General features: G+C 33.1%; 1 protein-coding gene across 1 annotated transcript in view; it reads left to right on the top strand.

The window, feature by feature from the left end:
* The window catches only part of LOC128988442 (potassium voltage-gated channel protein Shaw-like), a 363,678-nt gene that overhangs the window by 333,057 nt on the left and 6,358 nt on the right, over nt 1–24,263 (top strand). Inside the window, exons 5-7 of the mRNA XM_054409725.1 lie at nt 12,493–12,687; nt 14,593–15,559; nt 17,449–17,518. Of these exons, the coding sequence (XP_054265700.1) occupies nt 12,493–12,687; nt 14,593–15,559; nt 17,449–17,518 (1,232 nt within the window). The remainder of the gene's footprint in view (nt 1–12,492; nt 12,688–14,592; nt 15,560–17,448; nt 17,519–24,263) is intronic.

A 24,263-nucleotide genomic window follows, 5' to 3' on the forward strand; every position in this document is an offset into this window, starting at 1 on the left:
ATATTGGTTTATTAAACTTAACAACTAATTTATTTAAATGTATAGCATGTAAATTGTTATCGAACTTTTTGCTACAATCAAACCTTGGATTAGTGACATATTTTGTTAATAGTGACTCATCCTTGAGATAAATGTCACGAAACTTTCGTTGATTCATAATTGTTCGACCAAAGAGACTATTATTTAACAATTTGTAAAAGTCTTTTTCAAAATCATTTTTAGCCCATTTGCGTTTTTCAATATTAAAATTAATATAGGGCGCAAGCCATTTAGACTGTCTAAATTTTAAAATTCTGTGGTATTTTGTAACAATCAAACCCAATTCCTCATATTTTTGTAATGCTTTATAATGTAAAATATATTTAGTTTTGTCATTTAAATTTGGTATTAATTTGCCATTCATTTTCTCAGGTGCTAATGGATAGTCATTATGTAAATCATGTAAGCTTTTATCATATTTTAAATCAACTTCTAAAATGTATCCAAACTCATCATTTTGATTGTATTTGTAGTCTATCTCATTCGTCCAACAAAATCCATCCACAGGCAGTGGCTCGCACATTGCTGTAGAGTATAGTGAGTTACAGTCTAAATATATTAAATAGACACTCTCTTGATTGGAATCATAGTGTTCACCCATATATCTATTATTTGCTTTAGCGTAACGTGTGGAAATCATACTGACTCCTCCTCTAATCGCACTTTCTATGAACAAATGCATGTCAATATCTTGAAATAATTGTAATTTTATACCAGTCATTCTAAGACAGGCCTCCCATGTTAATCCAGGAAGTGAATACATATGTACGGGGTCAAGTTTATAATCTTTTAAACACAGGTCTCTAAATGTCTCAAAGACATCAGCCAGTAGCAATACATCTGTTTTAAGATATAAATCATGATATTCTTGTAAATTATTTATATTAAAATGGGTCCATACATTTTTAGCATGTTCATATTCAATGGGAGAGATATGTTCTTTAGTTAGAGTACTATAGAATGATTCAATTGGGGGTAGAGACTCTGCAAACTTATCTGGTCCCGTCATATATTCATAGGGAAATACGCCTTTCCGTTGTAGTAGTGGATTATCTATGAATCTAAATGTATTTAAATTGGAAGCTAATTTGTATAATGGAAGGGACAGAAAGTTATAGGAATCCAAAAATACTAAATCATCAACTGAGAATGAAATGTACTTTTCCATATCCTTGGCTATGCAATTTAATTTACGATTAAACTTTCCCAAGTGTTGCATTATTAAATGACCATCATAATTTTTTAAGTTATGGAAGAATACTGGGATTTTCTTTGTTACTTTATAGTTTAAATTACAATCATTGTGGGCAGCTCCACGGTAGTAACCATTTGAATGACAATGATCTCTCACCCTATCAAAATATAGGGGCTTTTCACAAATATGACAATGCGTTGAGTTTTGGAAAGATGCCTCTTGTTCAGGAGTCATTACAAGAGGAATATATATCGCCATTTGACTTTTAATGAAGTCATAAGACTCAAACAACCTTTTGAAAAACACATCCATAACATTTTCGCCACTATATAACTCTTCAGAAATAATCTTAGAATCTCTCACTACAACAAATGCAAATCCAGATGGAGTATGGTTGTTAGAGTTTATAAAGCATTCAAAATCTGCATAAATCACAAATGGGGCTTTAAGTTGATATTTATAATTTTTAAATTGTAATGTATCTTGTTTAGACATTTCCACTCGTTGGGCATTAAAGTTTTTACAATATGTTATGTGACGTTCTAATTTATCATTAGTATAAAAATGTTGTAAACACAACTTGCAAAAATGCTTCTTATTATTATCTTTTGTAGAGTGGAACATTAACCTATCAAAATCACGAATTAAACAGTAATGTGATTTACGACCTTCTTGTAATAATAATAAATCTATATGAGTATTACTATTTAGTTTGGTTGTTCTTAATGGATATATACATTTCTGACCTTCAACTCCAAAAACATTAACACTTATATTATTTTGTCTTTCAAATTTATCTATATCAGCTAATTTCACAGGATACTTTATGTTTGTCATATTCAACTGACCTATGTAGGGTGCATAGCTAGAGACTCTTTTAACATTTTGATGTGTATTATTCATTGGATGTAAAGCTGCTAATACCGACCAAAGAAAGCATTTATTATCATCATTTTTTATATTTAAAACTGCTTTTGTCAATTTAACACTCTCTGGTGTAGGGATATATGACTTTGGAGTTAGGGGCTTATACTTGTAAACATGTAACTGCCAATATTTAGTATGGTCATAAATCCATCCACTGCCTTGGGCTTGATATTTGTGTATGGAAGCATCAATCTTTAAAAGTGCATTTTCAATTTGGTGAATTAAATCTCTTTTCTCAAAAGTTAAGGTGGTAAGGCTTCTAAAATCTGCAATACATTCTTTTTCATTAACTAATTGCCCATTTTGATCCATTGAATATTTTATAAATTTAATTCTCCTTACTAAAGTCCATTTTATTGGAAGAGGACAAGACTGAAGAGTATTTTTAAGTTCATTTCTAATCGATTCACCAACAAATTCAATCATTGTATATGGACAATTATTGCAAGAATTGACATGTCTTTAAAAATGACCAACCACATTTTTCTTACAAAAATTACAATTCTTATGACTTTGTAATATATGCGATTTTAGAACCACATTATCATCACAGATTAAATCACATACCTTGCACAGTTTCACCTTCATTTGATGTACTAGCTTGTAGTGGCGGACCAAATTGCTCTTCTTGGACAGCGAGGCGGAGCAGTGTTGACAGGTCGGCATCACGCTCGAGAATGAAATATCACCCGGATGCCACTTCTATATATAGGCTCGTCCCCGGTGACGTCACCACCTGAGGATTCCCCAGTCTCGTGACCGCTTCACTTGGCCCTTGTGACAGTGCCCGTAAAACTGTCTAAAAACGCTTATATCTCGAAAACGGCTTGAGATACGGCAAAATGGTTGAAATTCTGGCAAACGTAGTGGGTGTCAACTTTTGATTATAAACAATATTACAACATAAAAAAATCAAAAAGTAAGAAAAAAATTTAACATTATTTTATATGGGTACAAATAAAATTTACCATGAAAAATCGTCTAAGTCCGTAAAACTATCTAAAAACGCTTATATTTTGAAAACGGCTTGAGATACGGCAAAACGGTTGAAATTCTGGCAAACGTAGTGGGTGTCAACTTTTGATTATAAACAATATTACAACATAAAAAAATCAAAAAGTAAGACAAAAATTTAACATTATTTTATATGGGTACAAATAAAATTTACCATGAAAAATCGTCTAAGTCCGTAAAACTATCTAAAAACGCTTATATCTCGAAAACGGCTTGAGATACGGCAAAACGGTTGAAATTCTGGCAAACGTAGTGGGTGTCAACTTTTGATTATAAACAATATTGCAACATAAAAAAATCAAAAAGTAAGAAAAAAATTTAACATTATTTTATATGGGTAGCATGCATTTTATATGGGGGAGCGCGCACGAGTTCGCGTGCAAACCTCGCTCGATTTTGTGAATGGATGTGGATTTGAAATAGTAATCGTGTTATACAATGGTATTGAACATTTATATAGGCTTGTATAGGCCGAGAGCTGGATTTTTAAAAAAGTGGCTAAAAAAAGCTCACTATGTTATTCTTATGGGGAAAACGTGCCTAAAGTGTCATAGGACCCGTATATTGCCACTACTGATAGTGTATCTCAAACGATTTCTTGCTACATAGTTTTATCCGGGAATACCTGTAGAGGTGTTAGTAGATAATATGAAAAGTGTTGTTGATGTTACCTTATAAATTTATCTTTCAGCCGAATGTTTTGAGTTCAAATCGATTTATCTTTTTATCAGGCAAACCAACAAACACACAACATTAAACTGGAACACTACATAAAAATATCATAAATAAAAGTGTAAACCTTAATATATTTTGTTAGATTGGTAAATAGTTTAATAATCTTGAGACAAAATAGTAAGGCATCGTTTGAAAAAAAAGGCATTCTTACGTTTGGTTACTCCTTTGGTTGTTATTTCAACAGACATTTAAAACAATGGGGCTTCACACTTAATTCATATCTAAAAACAGTAAACCATAATATTAAAACAACATAAATCTATGTATTACTTTAGAACCATCACGAGTTTTTAACGGCTTCGGAGTACTTTATTGTACTTTGTAATAAAAAAGAATCCGTTAATTTTGTTGTAAAATACTTTGCAGGCCTTTAATGGGTTGTTAATGTTTATAGATATCTTTAGTTTTTATAGCCAAAATTTATTATCATTATTTTTTGTAAACCAACCATACTACTTTGCTGAAAAGGTTGTATATGAACCTTAAATTCAATTTCCCACTTTAACATACATATGAAAAGAATATTATCGGCTTTGACATTTCAATTGCCGATACTAAAATATTTAAACCACAGAGCTTGTGAAAAGTTGTGTAAACCTTCCCACATCTCAAACAAAGCTAAGCATATAATACAATTAAAGTGTGTTGCTTCCAAAGACATCACAGGAAACTGAAACTTATTCTGCTAAAGAAGACTCAATGCTTTGTCATCACTAATTACAACAACTTTGAGTTACCATCTCTGCAATTAATACATTAGTATGAGTTAGAGGTACTGCAAATAGTTTTATTGATATTTGCATTTATTGCCCAATAAATATGTTGGTTCGTCATATTTAAGGAGTTTTATTTTTACGGAAAGTAAATCTAAATACTCCTGTTAGGTATTTTATTATTTCTTTTGTATTTTATGTTAAAAATATCAGCACATATGTTCTATTTGTTATTTATATTTCCAACAGTACGTTGTAACGTCCTACAATTTTATCCCAACAAAAAAATATATTTATTTATTGATCGTTGATTAATATAGGAATAGTTATAACAGGCCCATTTACAAATACTCAGGCAAACTGATAAAAATTAACATTTACTTGTAATAACTTAATCTATTTGTTTCGATTTTAGCTCAGTAGAATTCAACCCAAGTTACCGATTGTAAGTTTTAAAAATTCACTGACTTTTGTTTAATTTTGATATTATTTGTCTGTTTGAAAATGCCCGTGAAAATCACAAGAAAAGCATCATGCAGATAGCACAGAGTGACCCCTTGATAGACCCCTTGTTTTTGATTGATTCTTACCAAAAGAAAGTTGTGTAATACTTATGTTTCTTTATACAACACAAATAATAAAGGAATTCTTCCGTTATTTTCAAGTACATGCATTCGTTTTGCAGAATAAATTGTACTTTTTACTTGTATTGTTCCGTGCAGTAAGAATATATTTGAGTAGAAATTGGTTTTAAGTAGATTTTGTCACCCTCTCTTACCTACAGACTCTCTAGATTCTACTATGAATTTCAAATCTGTCCCCTTGAGTATTTTAGGTTTCTAAAAGAGGCATGTGAATGAATTGGACTGGTTAATCGTGTTTGGTTTGCAAAGAGTGACTATTTGGTATTTTTGAGGAAACTAAGCATTGTGTATAAATTTACTATTATCTAGGTTATAAGTATTAAAATGAACACCTTAAATCAATATAATACAGTAAGAACATTGGTTATACAGAGTGTCTCGGCTATCGATGGAGGCATTTAGAGAATTTAAATCTAGAGAAACGTATCATAAAATATAATCATGATTTGAAAGTTTGGGTTTGTAGTTTAAACGGATATTTAGAGTTTATTATACATATCTTATTACACATATTTATATGCATACGTGTATATCGCATTTATGCAGACAGGTAACGCTTTCAGCTCAGATTTATACTTTAAAATCATACAATAATTGTCTTTGTAGGAACAAAGCCACTGAAGTGGACCAGAGAACTCAGGACAAACTGTGTACTTTTATCCATACCAAAATTTTATTTTGTTTCCGAAATGTAAAAATTGTTATTCAACACATTGTTCATATAGCTCAACGGACTATGTTAGCAATGCAGCGATTTCATGGGTTTCTAGTTCCGGTGCTCCACTTAAAATTGATCAGTGCAATTCGGTACCGGCTCATACCTTGCTTTTCTTGATCAATCTAAACCGAGACTTTTGCAACCCTTGTACAGTAGGTTTGTATAATGAAACACAAGCATTAGAGACTACAGACTTATTAAAAAATATATAAACGAATCCCCACTTAACCTAACATAACCTAACCTAACATAACATAACCTAACCTAACCTAACATAACCTAACCTAACGTAACATAACGGGTCTGACTTAGGGGAGGTACAAATGAGGCATTTAGTTCAAAATTCCTCCATGAACAGCGCTGTAGTAGAGAACACTTTGGCAATGAAGGTTTACTAATCGCAAAAATAATTCTGTTCATAAAATAAAATTATAAATGCCTAAAATTCAATTTTATTATTTTTTTAATTATAAAATTAAACTATCATAACCTAACCGAACTTGCTGATAAAGAAATAATATAACAAAAGTTTAGTAATCAGAAAAATAATTCTGTTTATTAAATAAAACTAGAAATTGCTCAATTAAAATTTTATAATGACTTAATAATAAAATTAAACTGTAATAACCAAACTAAACCAACCAAACTTGCTGATAATAAAAAAATCTTGGACAAAAAGTTAATGCCACCAGTGGGATTCGAACCCGGGACCTACAGTATATCAGCCCGGCACGCTAACCGTTAGACCACCGAGGCTGTTGGCTATCTTCCGTTTTGTTGGGGTAATGGCGTTCCCTCAGCTAATAAGAAGCCCTCAGCTGTCATCGTAGCCTCTTCTATACCTCCCTTGAGTAAATACCTAACATAACATAACCTAACCTAATGCTAACCTAACTTAACATAACATAACCTAACCTAACATAACATAACATAACATAACCTAACCTAAGATAACTTAACATAAACTAACCTAACCTAGGTCTTTGAGTATGAGAAAACGCCATTGTCGGTACATTCCAGTTTTTAAAATTACATGTTTCCAGTCAAAATGCATTTTCAACGTCAAAACAAAATACACCCTGTTATAAGACAGATTGGGGAAGTTTGTTTTCCGTTCTGACACATGTTCCATTCCACCGACATATTTTACCCGAGTTGTTTTACTCGGTGGAAGGAAGTGAGCACAGCTCATATCGCAGATTTATTCTTTACTTACCACATAAGACTATCACATAGAATAAGTGGCAGTTTAAACAAACGCATAGCCCTAAAGTAAGTTTTTTTTTATATTTTATAGTTTATGTACATTTATTTTACACGTTACAATAATTAAAGAGCAGACACAGAATTACGTGTTTTATTTGGAGTGTTGCTAACCTAGGGGTTAGCGTAGATATAGTGCGAGAGGAAGGAATTCAATCCCCAACCAACCACAAATATTTGAAGGCATAGGGCCGCTTTCTCCTAGGGTCGTTTTCTTAAATCGTGATTTCCTAATACAAACTAGCTGAGACATTTGCAAGTATATTTTTTAATAACGTAACACTATTCAAATGAAAATGTGTGTAACTATTTTCATCTACATTACTTCGTGAGGGTTACACTAATAGGATTATGTACCTGAATGTACCCAGTATTCCATTTCAACGTTCACATTAGGTGGCCTTAAACGATCAAAAAACATCAGTCATCACCGATATCAGAATCACCTTGTCGTACTACGAATGGTTAAATTATTCATTATTGAACAAATTTGTCTTTCCAGTGATAACCTTTTATTAGGAGAACTTGCTCCACTAAAATCCACACGGTGATTATTTCAGTAAGCTCTCACAGTTAATCTTCAAAGCAGTATAATAGGTTTCCTATTATCAATAAAATATGTTCATCTCCGTTACACTCCGTGTGTGTAAAGCTAAATAAAATTATGTACCTGTATGTACCCGGTATTCTATTTGAACGTTCCCACATTTATGTGGCCTTAAAGGATAAAAAAAACTTTAGTCGTCACCAAAAACAGAATCACCATACCTCTAATTGGTTAAATTATTCATTTAATTAAATAAGATTAGGTCTTTCTGGTGAGAACTTTTCTTGAATAACTTCTTTATCAGCATCGTACGTGTTGTTAAATTACCTGAAAGCAAAAAAAATACGTCAAATAACACTTTTAATAATATATTTAAACTTATACTGTATACTGACAAGACGGTAAATGTATATAAAAGATGATAAGCTGGGATCGATTTCGATGTATTTACTATCTTGTGAGTAAACAGTATAAGTGTAAATATATTACAAAGTGTTATTACAAGTTATTACAAGTGTTATTTGACGTATTTGTTGTGCTTTCAGGAAACCTTTTCTTAGGAAAACTTGCTCCACTAAAATTCACACTGTGATTATTTCAGTAAGCTCTCACAGCTAATCTTGCAAGGCATTATAATAGGTTTCCCCGGTAGCTCAGAGATGTAGCCTTAATATTCGTGTCGCCATGTGACTGATGAAGATGAAGACAAGACGTGTCGCAAATGTGAAGCAATGTCGCTTACACTGATGGATGTTACCAAGACGGTTCATGTAAGACGATTCAAGGGAAACATTTCAACAATAACGTCCTTGTTCTTCCCACTCATCACATAAAAGGGAAATGGAACATAAAAAGTGTTTAGAAACACGTACCTCGGTAATGTTTAGGAGATTAAATTTCAGTGTGCTTGGCTTTCCTTTTAGCAAATATTACTGAGGGTAAGCCTGTTTTTTGTCTGGGAAAACTAAATACTGCTATTAAACAAATATTATATAATTTGTCATGTACAAAATTACAAATTAGTTATTTGACATGTTTACGTATTTTATCAATATAAACGTAATTGAAGTTTTAAAACACTTAAGGTCCACTATCTTTTGCTATTTTATTTTTAATTTTATAATTGTTTACTATGTTTTTTTAAAGTAAATACATTTAAGAACACATGTACCAAATCTTAGGTAATCCTGACAACTATTTTAACTTTTTCTTTTGATTATTACTTTCTTGCGACTTAAGCACATCAGGAGGTTTTTAAGCACAAGTAAGATAATTAGCAAATTTTACCAGCCGTTTACCGAACATTAATTTTTTCGCGTTTTTACAAGACGTATTCTCTCATATAACTTTTGGACTATTATGTGCAAGGTTATTAAAATTTTACCAGTTGCTATTTAGTATAAAAATGATTTGTAGGTGCCCATCGGCAACCATATGTAAGCATTTGTAATTTACAAAAGTTTGTTGTAAAAATATATTTTAATAAAATTAGGTTTAGTAAACTATGCGTTATTTTATTTTTGTACACAAGCTAACATGGATTAAATGTCGGCAAAGTTGCAGTGCATCATTAAAAGCAGAATAAATAAAGAAAGAAAGAATTATCTTGATAAATAAAAAATTATAAGACAAATAATAAATTGTAAAAAAAAACAACAGGAAAACTTGAAAATCCTATATAAATATACAAAAAAAATTTCCTCTGTATATTTTTCCTTTAACCTTTATTCAAACTATCTTATTGCATCAAATACATTTTTGAAAAAATCCTACATAGTGGTGGGTGCCCTTGACTCTTCAAAAGACTGTTAAAATCAATAACATATTTTTATAGATTTTATTATTTCTTATGAACGAAATCCGTCAATTATGGATTATGTAGGATGAGTATAATAATGCACCATTATAGACAGGCTATATTGTAATATACAAAATGATGTTTTTGGAAAGTCTAATGAGTTAACATTAGAATTGGGGTATTGGTTAAATATAACCAGTAACAGAAATATGGCATTGAATAGTGGGGTAATGCAGTATGGACAACAATTTTATAGTTTTTATTGGAGATCCTCCATTTAAAATTTTCATATTTTGACTGAAAACAGTTGATTCCATTGCAGGTATCAATCCTATACACGCTGGCAGAATGGTAGACTGATTCCTTATATAATTGTTAATATTTTTGTCATGAAGTCATTGTATGATTTTTTTAATCATCCTGAGTAGCACACGAATGTTATACATACATTTTTGTTCTTACATAATATGCTATATAATATAATTTGAAGTTGACCTATTGTTTAAAGATCAACAATTTTTTATCGTAAAAAAATTTGATGTAAGATATGCTGAGTAGCTCACAAAAAAATATATAACTCATATCATACAGTGTGAGAAAATCTATCATTAATGACTAATTTCCAACATCTTAAAAGTCGGATTTGTGTTAGTTTCTCTTGAATTACTTCCTTACATTACAAAAGACCATTGTAACAGGTAATCAAACATAAGGGTAGCTCTATAACCCCCCCCCAGGACCCCCCCTCGACACCCCCCTCGAACCCCCCCCCCATCACTCGGTGGTGATGATGCGACATTAAGGGTGAAGGGGCAAGGGTGATTCTACTTTATTACAGTAATTAAACGTAGTCGCTGTGTTTAGGCAAAGCTTCGCAATCACAAAAACGTCAGCTTTGTTTACACTTACTAAACGACTTTAAAGCTCTCGGGTATTTATTTGGAGGTAAGAAGGTAAATGGAGGGCTCAAATTTGTCTTTTCATAATTACTGGTGGTTTCTGTGAATTTCCTTTACGACTTCTTGTCCCAGCAAACATTGTTTTGTTCTTTTGCATCCTAAGTTTTTTCGATGGTGCGTTATGTATTTTTAACGGTGAACAAAGGGAAATTTCTAACACACATACATGTTTGGGGTACGATAACCTGGTGTCTTACATCTTATCTCTCTGTGGTTAGTTGTCATCTTTTAAAAAGGTAGTTTTCGCCAAACTACTGTGAAATTTCTGTTTGCGTTACATGTTTATCACCTGCGAAAATTCAACATTACATTGTTTTCTACGGAAAAAGAATATTTACTATGCGAAAATAATGTTTACTATCTTTTTTTGAATTTTCCAATGTAAACGAAGATTTGTTATTGTTTTTACAACTGTTTCAATTTTCAACAACTAAAACTGTACAAGGAATGTAAATATTTAAATGGAAGTCACAACCTAAAAAATGCTATGAGTTTTGTAATGTTCCTAACTGCAATGAATATCCAATATCTGTTGTAACTGAGAAAATAATTAGTCTTTTTAGTGTAGCGAAAATTAACGTTAAAAACAGGAGTGAAAGTGGGTCTATACATATTTTCGACCCTTTACAGTGCTCAATACATCATGCACTTCAAACATGGTTTTAAATAAACTATTTAATAATTTTGAAGCTTAGCCATGAAGTTATTGATTTTATTTGTGACTATGTAAAGTAACCCCCCTTTATGGTGTGTTTTTTTTTAGGAAAATTTAAAAACGTATTTGTAATTATTTTAATAAGTATTTCAAATTGAGATAGGGAAAAGGTTTAAGTATCATAAGCCAACTAAAAATTGAAGTAAAACCAAACTATTCAGTACACAATGACCATAATTATCCAATATTATATACAATTATTGCATATATTGTATTTGTTCGTATTTATTTGAATTTCTTGGAATTTCGTGTATCTACCTTACCGAAATTGCGAACAAATTTAATACCTATGCAACATGTTTTGAGCCCTATTTAAGTGCGCAATTTGTACAACTTTTCCCTCATTGTCTTTATTTACTAAAATCAGTCACAAGAGTTTTAAATTTGTCGAGCAAAACTCACAGCTTTGTATATTATGTTAAATAGAGTGGAAGGTTTATAGTAGACAAATATTATTCCAACTCAATTCACTGTTAAAAGAGACCTCGGAGACTTACAAATACCACAATTAAGGAAGTTCGCTGAAATTGGATTATCTCATTTGCCTTATTCTTGTTCTCCAAAGGAATCAAAAAGTTACTCTTTGTGGTTTTTGTAAGAGTGAATTATGAAATTGACTAATCTTTTGGTTATGTCTTCAGCGTTAACTACCTCAGTATTTTCGTCTCTACGGCACTTGTTTTACCTCCCAGTTGACATTTTATGCTTTGAATTTTAAATCTTAAGACTTTTGTCTTAGATTTTTTCTCTCAAATGAGTTATGAATGTTTTTTTAGGATACAGTAGTACCATTTTTTTTAAACAAGTGATGCTTAAAAACGCTTAAATAGTTGTTGGCAACAACAAAAATACCACGATAGTATGGGTAATGTTTATTTAAGAATCATTTGCAATGAATAAAATTTTATATCCTGAATTTCATTAAACCTATCTAGGATATTTTTTTTAGTTTGTGTGAAAAGTTCTCTTGAATACTCTTGGTATTGTCTTGAATTATACTACTCTTGTCTAGAGGTAGAGCTCGAAGCTTCAGAGCCTGAGGTCCCGGGTTCAAATCTCGCCAATCACCAATGGATTTTACCCATGCGATAATGCCACGCCCTCTAGGACTAGCCTGAAGTAATGTATAGAACAGTTCCGGGCTAGCATCCAGCGCCTAGGTGAAGGTGGGACATAACAAATGCATTTACCAAAGACTCCAAGCTGACCCATGTTCTGTCCTCAGCATCGAGACACCCAGGAGACCCTTGCTGTTCTGGACAGGCTGGACCTGGACACAGACAAGCCGAGTGACGAGGAGATGGCCAGGAAGTTCGGGTTCGAGGAGGACTACTTCCAGGGCACACTCTCCTGGTGGCAGAGGCTCAAGCCGCAACTTTGGTCCCTCTTTGATGAGCCTTACTCCTCCAACACTGCCAAAGTATGTATCAGGTTTGACTTTTGTACGTAAATAACACATCCTTTTAACTCACCTGTAGTTAAAAGCTCATGTGTGTGTTACAGTCTTTGTTTTATATCGTTCAGTTTGTTACGGTGATTGTTGCTGGGGCATAGAGGATGAATGCTACAGTTTTTTTTTCAGCTAAGCTTGGATCAACGGATGGCACATTCGACCAAAATCAAAAAATAAATTCCAAATATCACCAAAAAAGTTGGGTTTTGAACACTTTCCCAAGAAAGTCGTAGATATGTTTTATTTTCAAAATTAGCAATTGACATCGTATTCAAACTAACATAAACATGGAAATAGAGTGTCTTAGTTATATCCATAGTCATGGTACCAATCACTGTTGGTCAGTGAATGGCAATATGTGTCATAATGTATAATTTTGTAAAGCTACAAGTAAGTATTTAATTTTGATTTTAAGATATGTTATGTGGATCAAACCCGATATTCATAATGTCAAATTTAGAGTTGGGTGGGCATTAATTGCACCAACTGACCTGAGTCATGTAGTCGGGTATTCCTGAATTGCGCCAACTACTCCAGGGAGCCACCCGATACGTAAACCAAGTGGCGATCCTCTTTCATTGTATAATTGAGTAGGTTAGGTTAGGATGACACGTAAACAAGGACATTCCTTCTGCCGGCAACTCACCTCTACCTGGTTTAGGCTTGACGCAACTAAGGAATATTTTTTGGGGCCCTTTGAGGGCTTGGCGCAATTAAAGAACCCTTTGGCGCAATTCATACACAACTTTAGGGTTGCAAGAGATCTTGAAATCGCGTACTGTTATTTTCCCTTGTTATGTTTGCGTTGTTTGCTATTTGCTTTTAATTTTAATTTTCCAAATGTGTGCTCAAACTCCTTGTGCTGGGAGATTATCGATCCATTTTCGTACTTTTCTTTAAAAATAATTATGTTTTAGACTAATACGCAAAATAGTAATAATTGAAATATGTGTTATCTGGTTTTACTGTCTGTGAACGAAGAAGAATTGATTATACTGTTAGAAAATAACAAAATTATTGTTATCACTAATGCATTTGTCATTTTACAGTAAATCTAAATTTTTGGGGAAACGAATGTAGTAATTCACAAATATATGCCTACTCTGTAAGGAACATTTATATAACAAAGGTTTACTAGATACACCCTAAAACACTCTTTCTTGTATTAAAATGTACTCCATAATACTACACACCGCTACAGTGTTTGTACTACTGCTCAAAACAATATTTAAATGTGCTTGGAATTATTTTAACTGCATCTAACGCGTTCCATAGGTGACATAAGTGAAATTTCCCAAATAGTGGTCTTGAAGAGTAAATTTGAACCGTTACTAAGTCTGTGACAGTTCAATATCTCAGATCCGATGAGCTTTGTGCTGTGTTTGAGGCCGGGTATTGCGGGACAACGGAGATATTGTGGATGCCAACTCAGCTATCGCGTTATTGCTGATGCCAACTCAACCTCAGCGTTCTTTAATACGAAACGCTCAATACAGCTAATGGTGTTGTTTGTCAACAAAACACAACAAAGTGTCTAACATTATCTATGTCGTCAAATCACTATTTCATGGGTTTTTATATGTATTTCGTATATTACTGCCATTAGAGTAGTTTCAAATAGCTTACCTATATGTGTACAAGATTCTTTTAAAAAAGTTAGAAAAGTTACAAACTCAATGATCAAATGGATCAATGATGATAATAATCCCTATTAAAGAGCTTCAGTCATTTAGGGTATGGTTAACAAGTAACTTTAACACAATATAGGTACTGACCTTAACATGATGTTGTAATGTTACAACTGACTCTACCACAATGTCCGTAATGCTCACAATGAGACAAAATGTTAATACTATGTCGGTAATGTTTCAGATGATCGGGATAATCTCGGTGTTCTTCATCTGCGTGTCGATCTTGTCGTTCTGTCTCAAGACTCATCCCGACATGAGGGTTCCAGTGATTGTCAATATCACGGTCAACACGTCTCACAACACGGCCGGCTGGACCCTGGACAAGACACAGACCAACGCGCACGTCGCCTTCTTCTACATCGAGTGTGTCTGCAACGCGTGGTTCACTCTGGAGATCCTGATACGATTCGTCGCTTCTCCCAACAAGTGCGACTTCATCAAGGCGTCCGTCAACATCATAGACTACATCGCAACTCTCAGCTTCTACATAGATCTGACTCTGCAGCGATACGCGTCGCACCTCGAGAACGCGGACATTTTAGAGTTCTTTTCGATAATAAGAATCATGAGACTGTTCAAGCTCACGAGACACTCTTCGGGTCTCAAGATACTCATACAAACGTTTCGCGCGTCGGCGAAAGAACTCACCCTTTTAGTGTTCTTCTTAGTGTTGGGTATAGTGATCTTCGCGAGTTTAGTTTACTACGCGGAGAGGATACAGGCGAACCCCCACAACGACTTTAATAGTATCCCGCTGGGCCTGTGGTGGGCACTGGTCACCATGACGACGGTGGGCTACGGTGACATGGCGCCTAAGACGTATGTGGGAATGTTCGTGGGAGCTCTGTGCGCGCTGGCGGGAGTGCTGACAATAGCGCTGCCCGTACCAGTCATCGTCTCCAACTTCGCTATGTACTACTCGCACACGCAGGCGAGGGCCAAGCTGCCCAAGAAGAGACGTAGAGTGTTGCCGGTGGAGCAGCCACGGGGCCCTAGACTGCCCGGACAGGCCGCCACACCCGCGGGAGGGCCCGGGGGCCCCGGCATACCCGGCACCACCCCCACGGGGGGCCCCGTCTCCGTGCAAAACCGACGGATGAATGCCATTAAAGCGAATCACCCGAAAGACATTATGGGACCAAAAATGGGTAAGTGCTTGGTTGCTTGATGTGCTTTAGCTTCGGCTGCTTGTAGTCGCTGTGCCACGCTGATTGACGGCTGTAGCTGTAACATGCTGCTTTACCGTTCCATAAATCTAGGCCAACGCGATACAGATCAGGTGATATCAGCTGGGATGTAAAGTTTTATAAACCATCGTTATTTTAAAACAAATGCCTTAAAATGGATCAACTATTTTGAAAAACCGGCAAAATAATTGCTAATTTCTATCTTATAATATAATAAATAAATAATAAGGTCATGTAACTTGTGTTGATCAATTCTTTTTAGTTGTTTCGTAAAAAACACTTTTTAGACAGTACGTATATGAAATAGGCAAATAGTTGATAATAATATCAAAAAAGAAAACATGTAACTACTTTAGTTTTGATGCTTCATAACTTCTCAACACAATATCAAGTTTTACTTGTTTAAACTGCGCTTGCAACACGCTTGCATTCACTATGTATTGTGTTTTATTCTGCAAATAAGTCATCGATTTACATTTGATCTGATTTCATGAGATCTTCCTTTATAAAAATATTTTAATTTGCATATTCTTTTAGTATACAGTATTTATTATTTCTCTTAGCTGCTGCGAAAATTTCTGGTTATAACTTCATTTTACTAATTTTTTAATGTATTCAATCTACAAACGTTTATTAAACTTTATGACTTAAAAAAGGTGGATCTTAGAAATTTTGCAGTCTTTATTTGTAGCCACACGGGTTCATTTTGTATCCAACAACCACGTTTTAACCAATATCCGTAAAATTTTTAAACCACAATTGATAAAATAATTAACAGTGTTAAATTTATAAGTTGCACAAATGGTTCGCACAAATCATAGTTTAAGTGTCCGTAGTAATTTTAGTATGTATGAATAAGTATTTAAGTTACAAAATGCAAAAATAGCAAATTAACTTATGAGCATTATTCAAATAAAAAATTATTAAATAAATTCTTATACAGTTCTTTGTAAGTACATATAAAATTCGCATAAGAAAATAAACACGAAAAACTCTGTTAAATGTTTTCATCATGTACAATGTACATACATAAAATTTATAATCTAAAAATATCTAAATTTATAAATTATCTCTTTCTAATACAAAAAAAAAAACTCTTGGATGAATTTTTGTTAGATCTAATTACTGTTGTTAGAAGACATAAACGTCATGCAAAATAATAATATGAGATAAAATGTTCAAGATAATTGTTAAAATGAAATATTTAACTTATATACCTATACCTAATAAAAACCTATACCTAACGGTTCAGTATATCTATGAACTTCTTTACGATTACGTTAGGGGTATAGTACAAGTCCGTAAATACATAAGTCTCGTATATAAATATAATAGTTTAAATGATAATAATATCTAGTTCTTCTTAATATTGAAGTATTTAATTATAATACACATTTTAACAATGAATACGCATTCTGGTGTTGCATTAAAGATTATCCGCAACATAACACAACTACAATAAACGGACAGACAACACCGTTAATTCTTTTCATGTTTGGTTCGTGGTTGAACCAAAAATACCATCTGTTAAAAATATTAAAGATTTTTATTGGTTTGTCATTAGATTACGCTAATCATATTTTTTTTTTCTAGAACCTAAAATGTCAAAATATGTTACAAAGTAAATGTATATTTTAACCATGGAATAAAATCCATGTTAATTTTACTCTATCACATAATGAAAAAATTAACCAGTTTTTATTAAAAAATATTAATAGCATAAACGTACTATTTTATTTATTAAAAACTTTTTAATCTAAATTATTTCTGTTCTCATTATTATCACAAAACCCGTCCGAGCACTTGTAGACCTAAACTGCAGGATTTTTTACTTGCTTTCTTGTTTGCAGAAAATGAGCGCCGAAACTCAAACTTTCGTACGAATGGAACGAAAAGTGCGCAATTGGTCGGGGATTCCAAGTGAGCAAGCACAACACCACGGTATACAGTATAGAGTCACTTATCTATGTTAGCTAGAGCCTAGCGCCCCCTCCGTTGCATGCTCCGCTACGTAGTTAGTTCGCTACCCCCTCCTCTTTTGTCCCAGGCTCCGCATTTTCTAACTACTCATTTGGAAAACCGAGGTATCTTCGTGGCTGTTACGCATGTTTGTTTCTCGTCTCTGAGGTAGGTCTCTTTTGATATATTTTGTGACACGCACGATGGCCTGAATGCTCACTTACCACATTACAATACTGTTGCACAAAATCGTAATTTCTAATTAGGTTAAAATATTATCAAATAAAATAACCAGATCATGATTAGTTAGAGGTAAAACAACCAAATACAGTATTGTTTAATATTGAATCGGTGATTTTGTTGTTATCCATTAAGCTGCTTTGGTAACAGGGTGTGAATAATAAGGATTATTTTAATCGGATATTGATTTGTATAACACCCATTAATACGACGTGTGTTTTAAAAACTGATTTTAGTTTGGTTGGGTTAGGTTATTTTTAGTCGTCGAGGAATTGTTTGTTAGGCTTGAGTGTCGGTTAAGGTATTTCTTTCTTGATAATTCATTGTTTCGAAGAATAAACTTGACACTGCAGCAGTTATGATTGTTTGAGAAGTATAGCATTTTTTTCAAAGCTGGCTATGACGTGGTTGGACGTTATTTTTACATAACTTTTAGTGAGCATGACTTACCATTGACAACTTTATTACTTAAAAACTATATAAATAACAATAATACCTATGGTACCCTTTCGAAATAGTTTTGATTTTAGAATTCAACTTACGATTTTTAACGACATAAATTTTCAAGATTTGTTTGTAAAATAAGAGATGTTATCAATTTAATTAAAAACTAATTCATTTACCTAATTTGTAGTAGCAAAGTAATGATTTGGTTCTCTTAAACTACTACGGTTAACACCCTTGATTTACATAGGCTATATCAATAGTTATAAATTAACTCAATCTTCGAAAAATAGGTTTGAAAAAAGAATAGCTCAGTGATGTTTACCTCCCAAAATGCATTTTAAAAATCATTTGAAGAATTTCAACAATCGTGTTTAAATAGGCCTATTTATCTTTGTTTCATAGATTTATTTAATTGGTCGATATTTGTGGAAATAAACTTCTATTAATATTTTCCAGATAAAAACTATAACAAATGCTGTTTGACAAGGCGTACAGCGATGGACAGGTTAATTCTTAATCACGCTGCCTTTGAAAGGGAAAACTCCAAGCTTGAAAACAGCCCAGAGTGAATAATATATTGTAAACTATGTTGATATGAAATTCAATTTGTCCCTTGCAGGGATTTAGAGTGTGTCGCCGGAGTAAAAAGGCTGTATGTAAGAATTGCTCGGAAAACCTCTCCGATATTAATATTACATGGATGATTTTCATATGCGAAACGTGATGTTTTGGAATTAAGGTGATAATGATATCGCTGAATATTAAATTTTCTTTGGATAGTTTTATGTATAAATACAGGGATCCCGGAACTCTCTACCAATATTTTTGGGCATTGTTCCTGGGAAAGAAACATATCTAAATATCTAAATATTTAAATTGTCCGAAAGTCCTTAACTACTCACACAGCCGCCATTTAGTTTTTTTTCACTTAGAAATCTTTTTCTGAAAAGTGGTTAAACATACGAAATTGAAACTTTGCAGAAACATCTATGACAACTAGACAATGCTACCAAAAAATTATGACAATTTTCCAATGCATAAAACAAAATTTTTTTGTAGCATTGTCTATTTGTCATAGATGTTTCTGCAAAATTTAAATTTCGTACGTTTAACCACTTTTCAGAAAAAAATTAATAAGCGAAAAAACAAATTAGTGGCTATGTGAGTAACTAAGGACTTCCGGACAATTTAAATATGCTATTTAGATATGTTTCTTACCCAGGAACAATGCCCTAAAATATTGGTAGGGAGTTCTGGGGCACCCTATTTTAAATTACATGGATCAAATAGGTTACGGATCAAATTAATGCTCACAATCCACAATATTTATAATCTTATGGAATTAAAATAAACAACCTACAATAATTATTTGTTAACCCTGAAGAAAAGTAATTGATTAATCAACGTTAATGACATCAAAAGGCGACAATATAAATACAAAGAATTTCTGCTGAAAGACAAAGAATGTTTCTGCTTTGAGTAAGCTCAAAAATTCAGTTTAATATCATTTCATATTTACTTTAAGTTTTTCTTTAAGAAAATTTCCCATATTCTTTTACCGTAGGCGTCACCCCATAGTATATCCAGGGACTAGCTCACTTGGTTGATTTGATGTTTCCAGAGACCAAAAACACCATATGCCCATTTACGCGAGTAATGAATTCAATTCGAATTCAGTGAATTCAATGAATTCAGTGAATTGAATTCGGTACACAAGTGTAAACCTACCACCATTATTCGAATGTGTTCTTAAACCAGGACAATAAGTTTTGAATTTTAAAAATTATTGATTTTATCTAACCAATGTACCATTTAAATGAACTATTGTGTCAGTATTAGCCTTTTGGGTAGACTTCCGAAAAAATTGACGATATATTATCGGATGAATAACAATATATATTGAAACTTCGATATATCGATTACATATATTTTTTTATTGTAACCATCAATTTCAAACTTGGTTTGTTTGCGTTTTTATTTATATTTAATATCTTAAAACTATCAATTTAAAAACATAAACACGATCTATAATATTAAAACGAAACAGGGGTTTTTTTTATTTCACGATTCTGAATCAACCACTTGACGGATTTTCATGATTTTTGTGTTGAAAGAAAGATAATTTTGAGAACTAGGGAATGTCGAAGCCATAATATTAGTTTAGGGTTTCAGTTTTTTAGAAATTAAGTTTTAATTTTTAAAAAGTCTAGCAGCCGACGCTAGCAATTTAAAGTATTTTCAATGCTGGTTTAACTAACAGCTGGTTTATAACATATGAAAAGACAAGTAATAAAACAAACAATAACCAAAACATGTATTAATGATAAAAATATTGAGAAATATGAACCTAAACCTACAAACAATTTCGTCCATATTTAGTCTTAACTATTTAAGTGTAAATTAGAAATAAAAGGCTTCGTTTATGTTATTGTTTTAATTTATGGTAAAATTAAAATCCTTGCAAAATGAATGTCAAACCAGATAAATATAGATATATTTGGATATTTATCGTTATTCATCCGACAATATATCGTAAGTTATCTGTGGAAGTGTACCCAGACTTTTTGCTATAAAGCTCGAAAACGGTATACCTCCGGGTTTGCGCCGTTGGCTGGATATTTACGTGTCTTATCACTGGCTTCACCACCACTGGCTTCACCACCACTGGCTTGTTCATTTAACCATTCAACATTCATTTTACACGTGAAGGTGTATCCTGTTCTAAAATAGCGTCACAGAACTATAGATATACTGTAGTTGAACCCCTTCCTAAATAAAATTGATTATCAATTATCACCGATACTGGGAGCTCCGAGACTAATTTCTCATATGAGGAACAAGCTATTACCGTAGGCTAAAATAGCTGCCTAGACTCGGGGCCGATTTATTTCGTTTGATGTCCTCAGAGGCCAAAAACACCATTCGTTAAGAATTATACGTTTTGAATAATAAAACGTTGTTATACAATTATATGATTCGAAGAAAATTAAAATAAACTGTACATTTTAAATTTTTGTGAAATTCTTACGGAGAAACGTAAACTATTGTAGTTTGCTTATACTCTAGTTTTGTTGCAATTTTGTTTCTTTATTTGAATAATCAATCCAGCTTTTAAAGGAAACAACAGCTGTTGTGTAAAGCACTCAGTCGACGTTGAATCATTTGATTGAAGGCAGAAGCAAATTAATCATCTTCTGGCGCAATGGTTTGCCTGAGTTTACGATCCTTTGCTTACAAGTAAAACACAGCACTAGAGTTTTATTTTAAAAAATGCCTTTTGATTTTTAAATTAGATGTGAATTCTTTATAACAATGGAAGGCTAGATTCATGTAGGCTACAATTTTCAATTTATGTACTTTTTCATTGTTTACAAACTGTCTGCTTATGATCTCGGTGGAAAGTTTTGGAATCAAGTATTATTTTCGTATGATGTGCAGTAAATAGCACTACAAACTACAATCGATTAAATTGTTAAGGCAGAGAGCTTTGAAATAGAGAATTTGTAACCTCAGGAAAAACCTTGGCTGGCAACTCAGTATATGAATATTTTCGTCATATTACCTATAAAATATCAAAAAGTGTGGTTCGCGTAGAATTCATCATCTTGAATGAAGCCAAGGTTGGTTGTTGGTTGGGAGCGCGGTATTTCCTCCACTACTCTCTCTCTCTCTCTCCCACCCATGTATTGATCCGACCTACCCTCTCCCTCCACCAACCCCCCTCTACCTTACGTCCTACTGACCACTAGTTGATATTATTTGCCGCTTGTATTCACCTCTACTCAATAACCTCGCTGGCCACAACATTAGAACTCTTCTACCCCTAGATACCTGACCGCAGCACTGGGAATCTTTCCAAAACCACCACTTTGAATTGTAAAGCGGAAAATTTATCTGACGTTTTTGTGAAATAGTTATGGTTTGAGGTTCGTTGTATCAAAGGTCTGGATTAACTCAGATCGTAGCTAATTCATCTTTAAAGGTTTAAAAATATAGGCATTATACTACACGTTGGTGGCAGGCGTTTCATGCTACAAACCATCGTAGATTATCCTCCCTTAGAGATTTCATCCTTATGTAGCTTGTAAGTTAGTTATGCTCAATAACACTTTAATAAAACTGTTGATTTCTTGTATTATTTCCTTTTAATTTCACACCCTTGAACGACCTGATACAACTTTGTTTATAATATATTTGATCTTATGTTAATATAACCAAAGGAGCACAAACTTCAAACTTTCTAAAATATAAAAGATGCTTATTTGGTATCGACACATTCAATCAAAACAGAACATGGATAATGCATAAAAAAATATTTTAAACGTTGGAAGAATGAGAAGTATTCATAGCATCCGAAGTCAATAACAATCATAACAGCGATGCATGTCGAGATTTGCAGATACGGAAGGGCGAGTCTGCTAGAATGAGGTCGGAGTAAGTGATGATTGGGGAGGCTATTAACTAGATGATGTAACCGTCAACCTAAATCTTACTGGCGGTGTTTCATTTGCTATACTACCTCAAGCCATTTTTCATTTTTAATTTTTGCTACTACATACCATGTACTCTCTTAGGGAGTGTGTCTAATCTATGCTACTACTAATATGCCATCAGTGTTTGAACTTGCCAAGGCAACGGTTGGAGAGTAAAAAACAGTTCGAAACTATACCAAGCTGTCAATGTTTAGAAAAGGTCAAAATTTATTAAAATGCCTGGTAGTAATACTGTACACAATTTTACCAAAATCAGACCATAGGCGCAGTCGGTGCAGTCTGTAGCTCTATTAACATCCACACATCATCACATCGAAACCCAAATTGTTTGGTTCAGGCTGCAAAAAACGGAGATATCTACCCAAAAATCAAACTATAAAACGAATATTTAATGAAGAAAACAATACTTTCTCCATAATACTATACTATGTACTATGCACTCCAATGTATAGGTAGTGGGGCCTTGGTATAGGTGTAGAGAGTAAAAATAATAATCCTCAGCGGATGAAGGGAATTTATAATTTTGGTGATTGGTTGGGGGGTCAAAAGAGGTAAACGCCACTCTTTGTGTAACCTCACCAGAGACTCTAGACCAACAAGCTTCTAGGCCAACAACCACCAGAAGTTGCAATAATTGTCATTGTCAAGACCATCATTGTAATGTTCCTTTCTAATCTTCAAATTGAAGCAAGGAAAACTCTTCTTATACGATATTTTGACAAGCGGAGATTCAGTTTGGTTTTCTTAGTTTTTAAGATATTCCAAATTTTAAAATGCCTAAAATGGTTCAACTGTTGATATTTTGTAAAAGCTTAAGTATTCAAACTAATAAATTTTGTACCGTAACTATCTACAATAGGTTGTTGCTATAATGTAGGGTTATTTTCATTATCTTATTAGAGGATCCAAAATATTTAAATTCTGCCTAAAATATTTTACATTAGAATGAACTTTACAAAAGTGGTAAAACCATCACAAACAAAAATGATATCATAAACTATTATTTTTGTCCGTTATCTAATTAAAAGATCTGAAAGAGCCAATCCAATCCAATCACAGCCTAATCCCTCTGATTGAAAGTTTCTCTTCACCTAACTACAACGATTTGTTTCTCCAGCTTTTGAATCAAGAAAACGTCAGAGATTAAAGAGTCTCCTTGATTGCGTTTATTTATTTCAGAGTTTTATTTGATCGACAGCATCCTACGCAATATTATTTTATTCTTTGCTTTGTGAATTTTTAGTTACAAACCGTTCAAAGCCTTAGTTAAAATGCTCTACTGTACATATTGTAGTCTTTTTAGACTACGTCAAGCATTCAATGATCAACGATATCTTTAGTTGCATAGTTGTTTAGTAGTACTTTTATACATTGATGGAATAATAAGATTTTTTAATACCCCATTGCGTAGCACATTAACTCATTTAAAATGCGATTGTTGGTTTTTCCTCACCAAAAGTTGACAGTAAAAATATTTCTACCACTGCATGGAAATGATCACATTTCCATACCTATAATAAGTACGC

The sequence above is a fragment of the Macrosteles quadrilineatus genome, unplaced genomic scaffold (assembly GCF_028750875.1).
Source record: "Macrosteles quadrilineatus isolate MER2022 unplaced genomic scaffold, UCM_ALF_1.0 Scaffold_3__2_contigs__length_128488019, whole genome shotgun sequence".
Lineage (NCBI taxonomy): Eukaryota > Metazoa > Arthropoda > Insecta > Hemiptera > Cicadellidae > Macrosteles > Macrosteles quadrilineatus.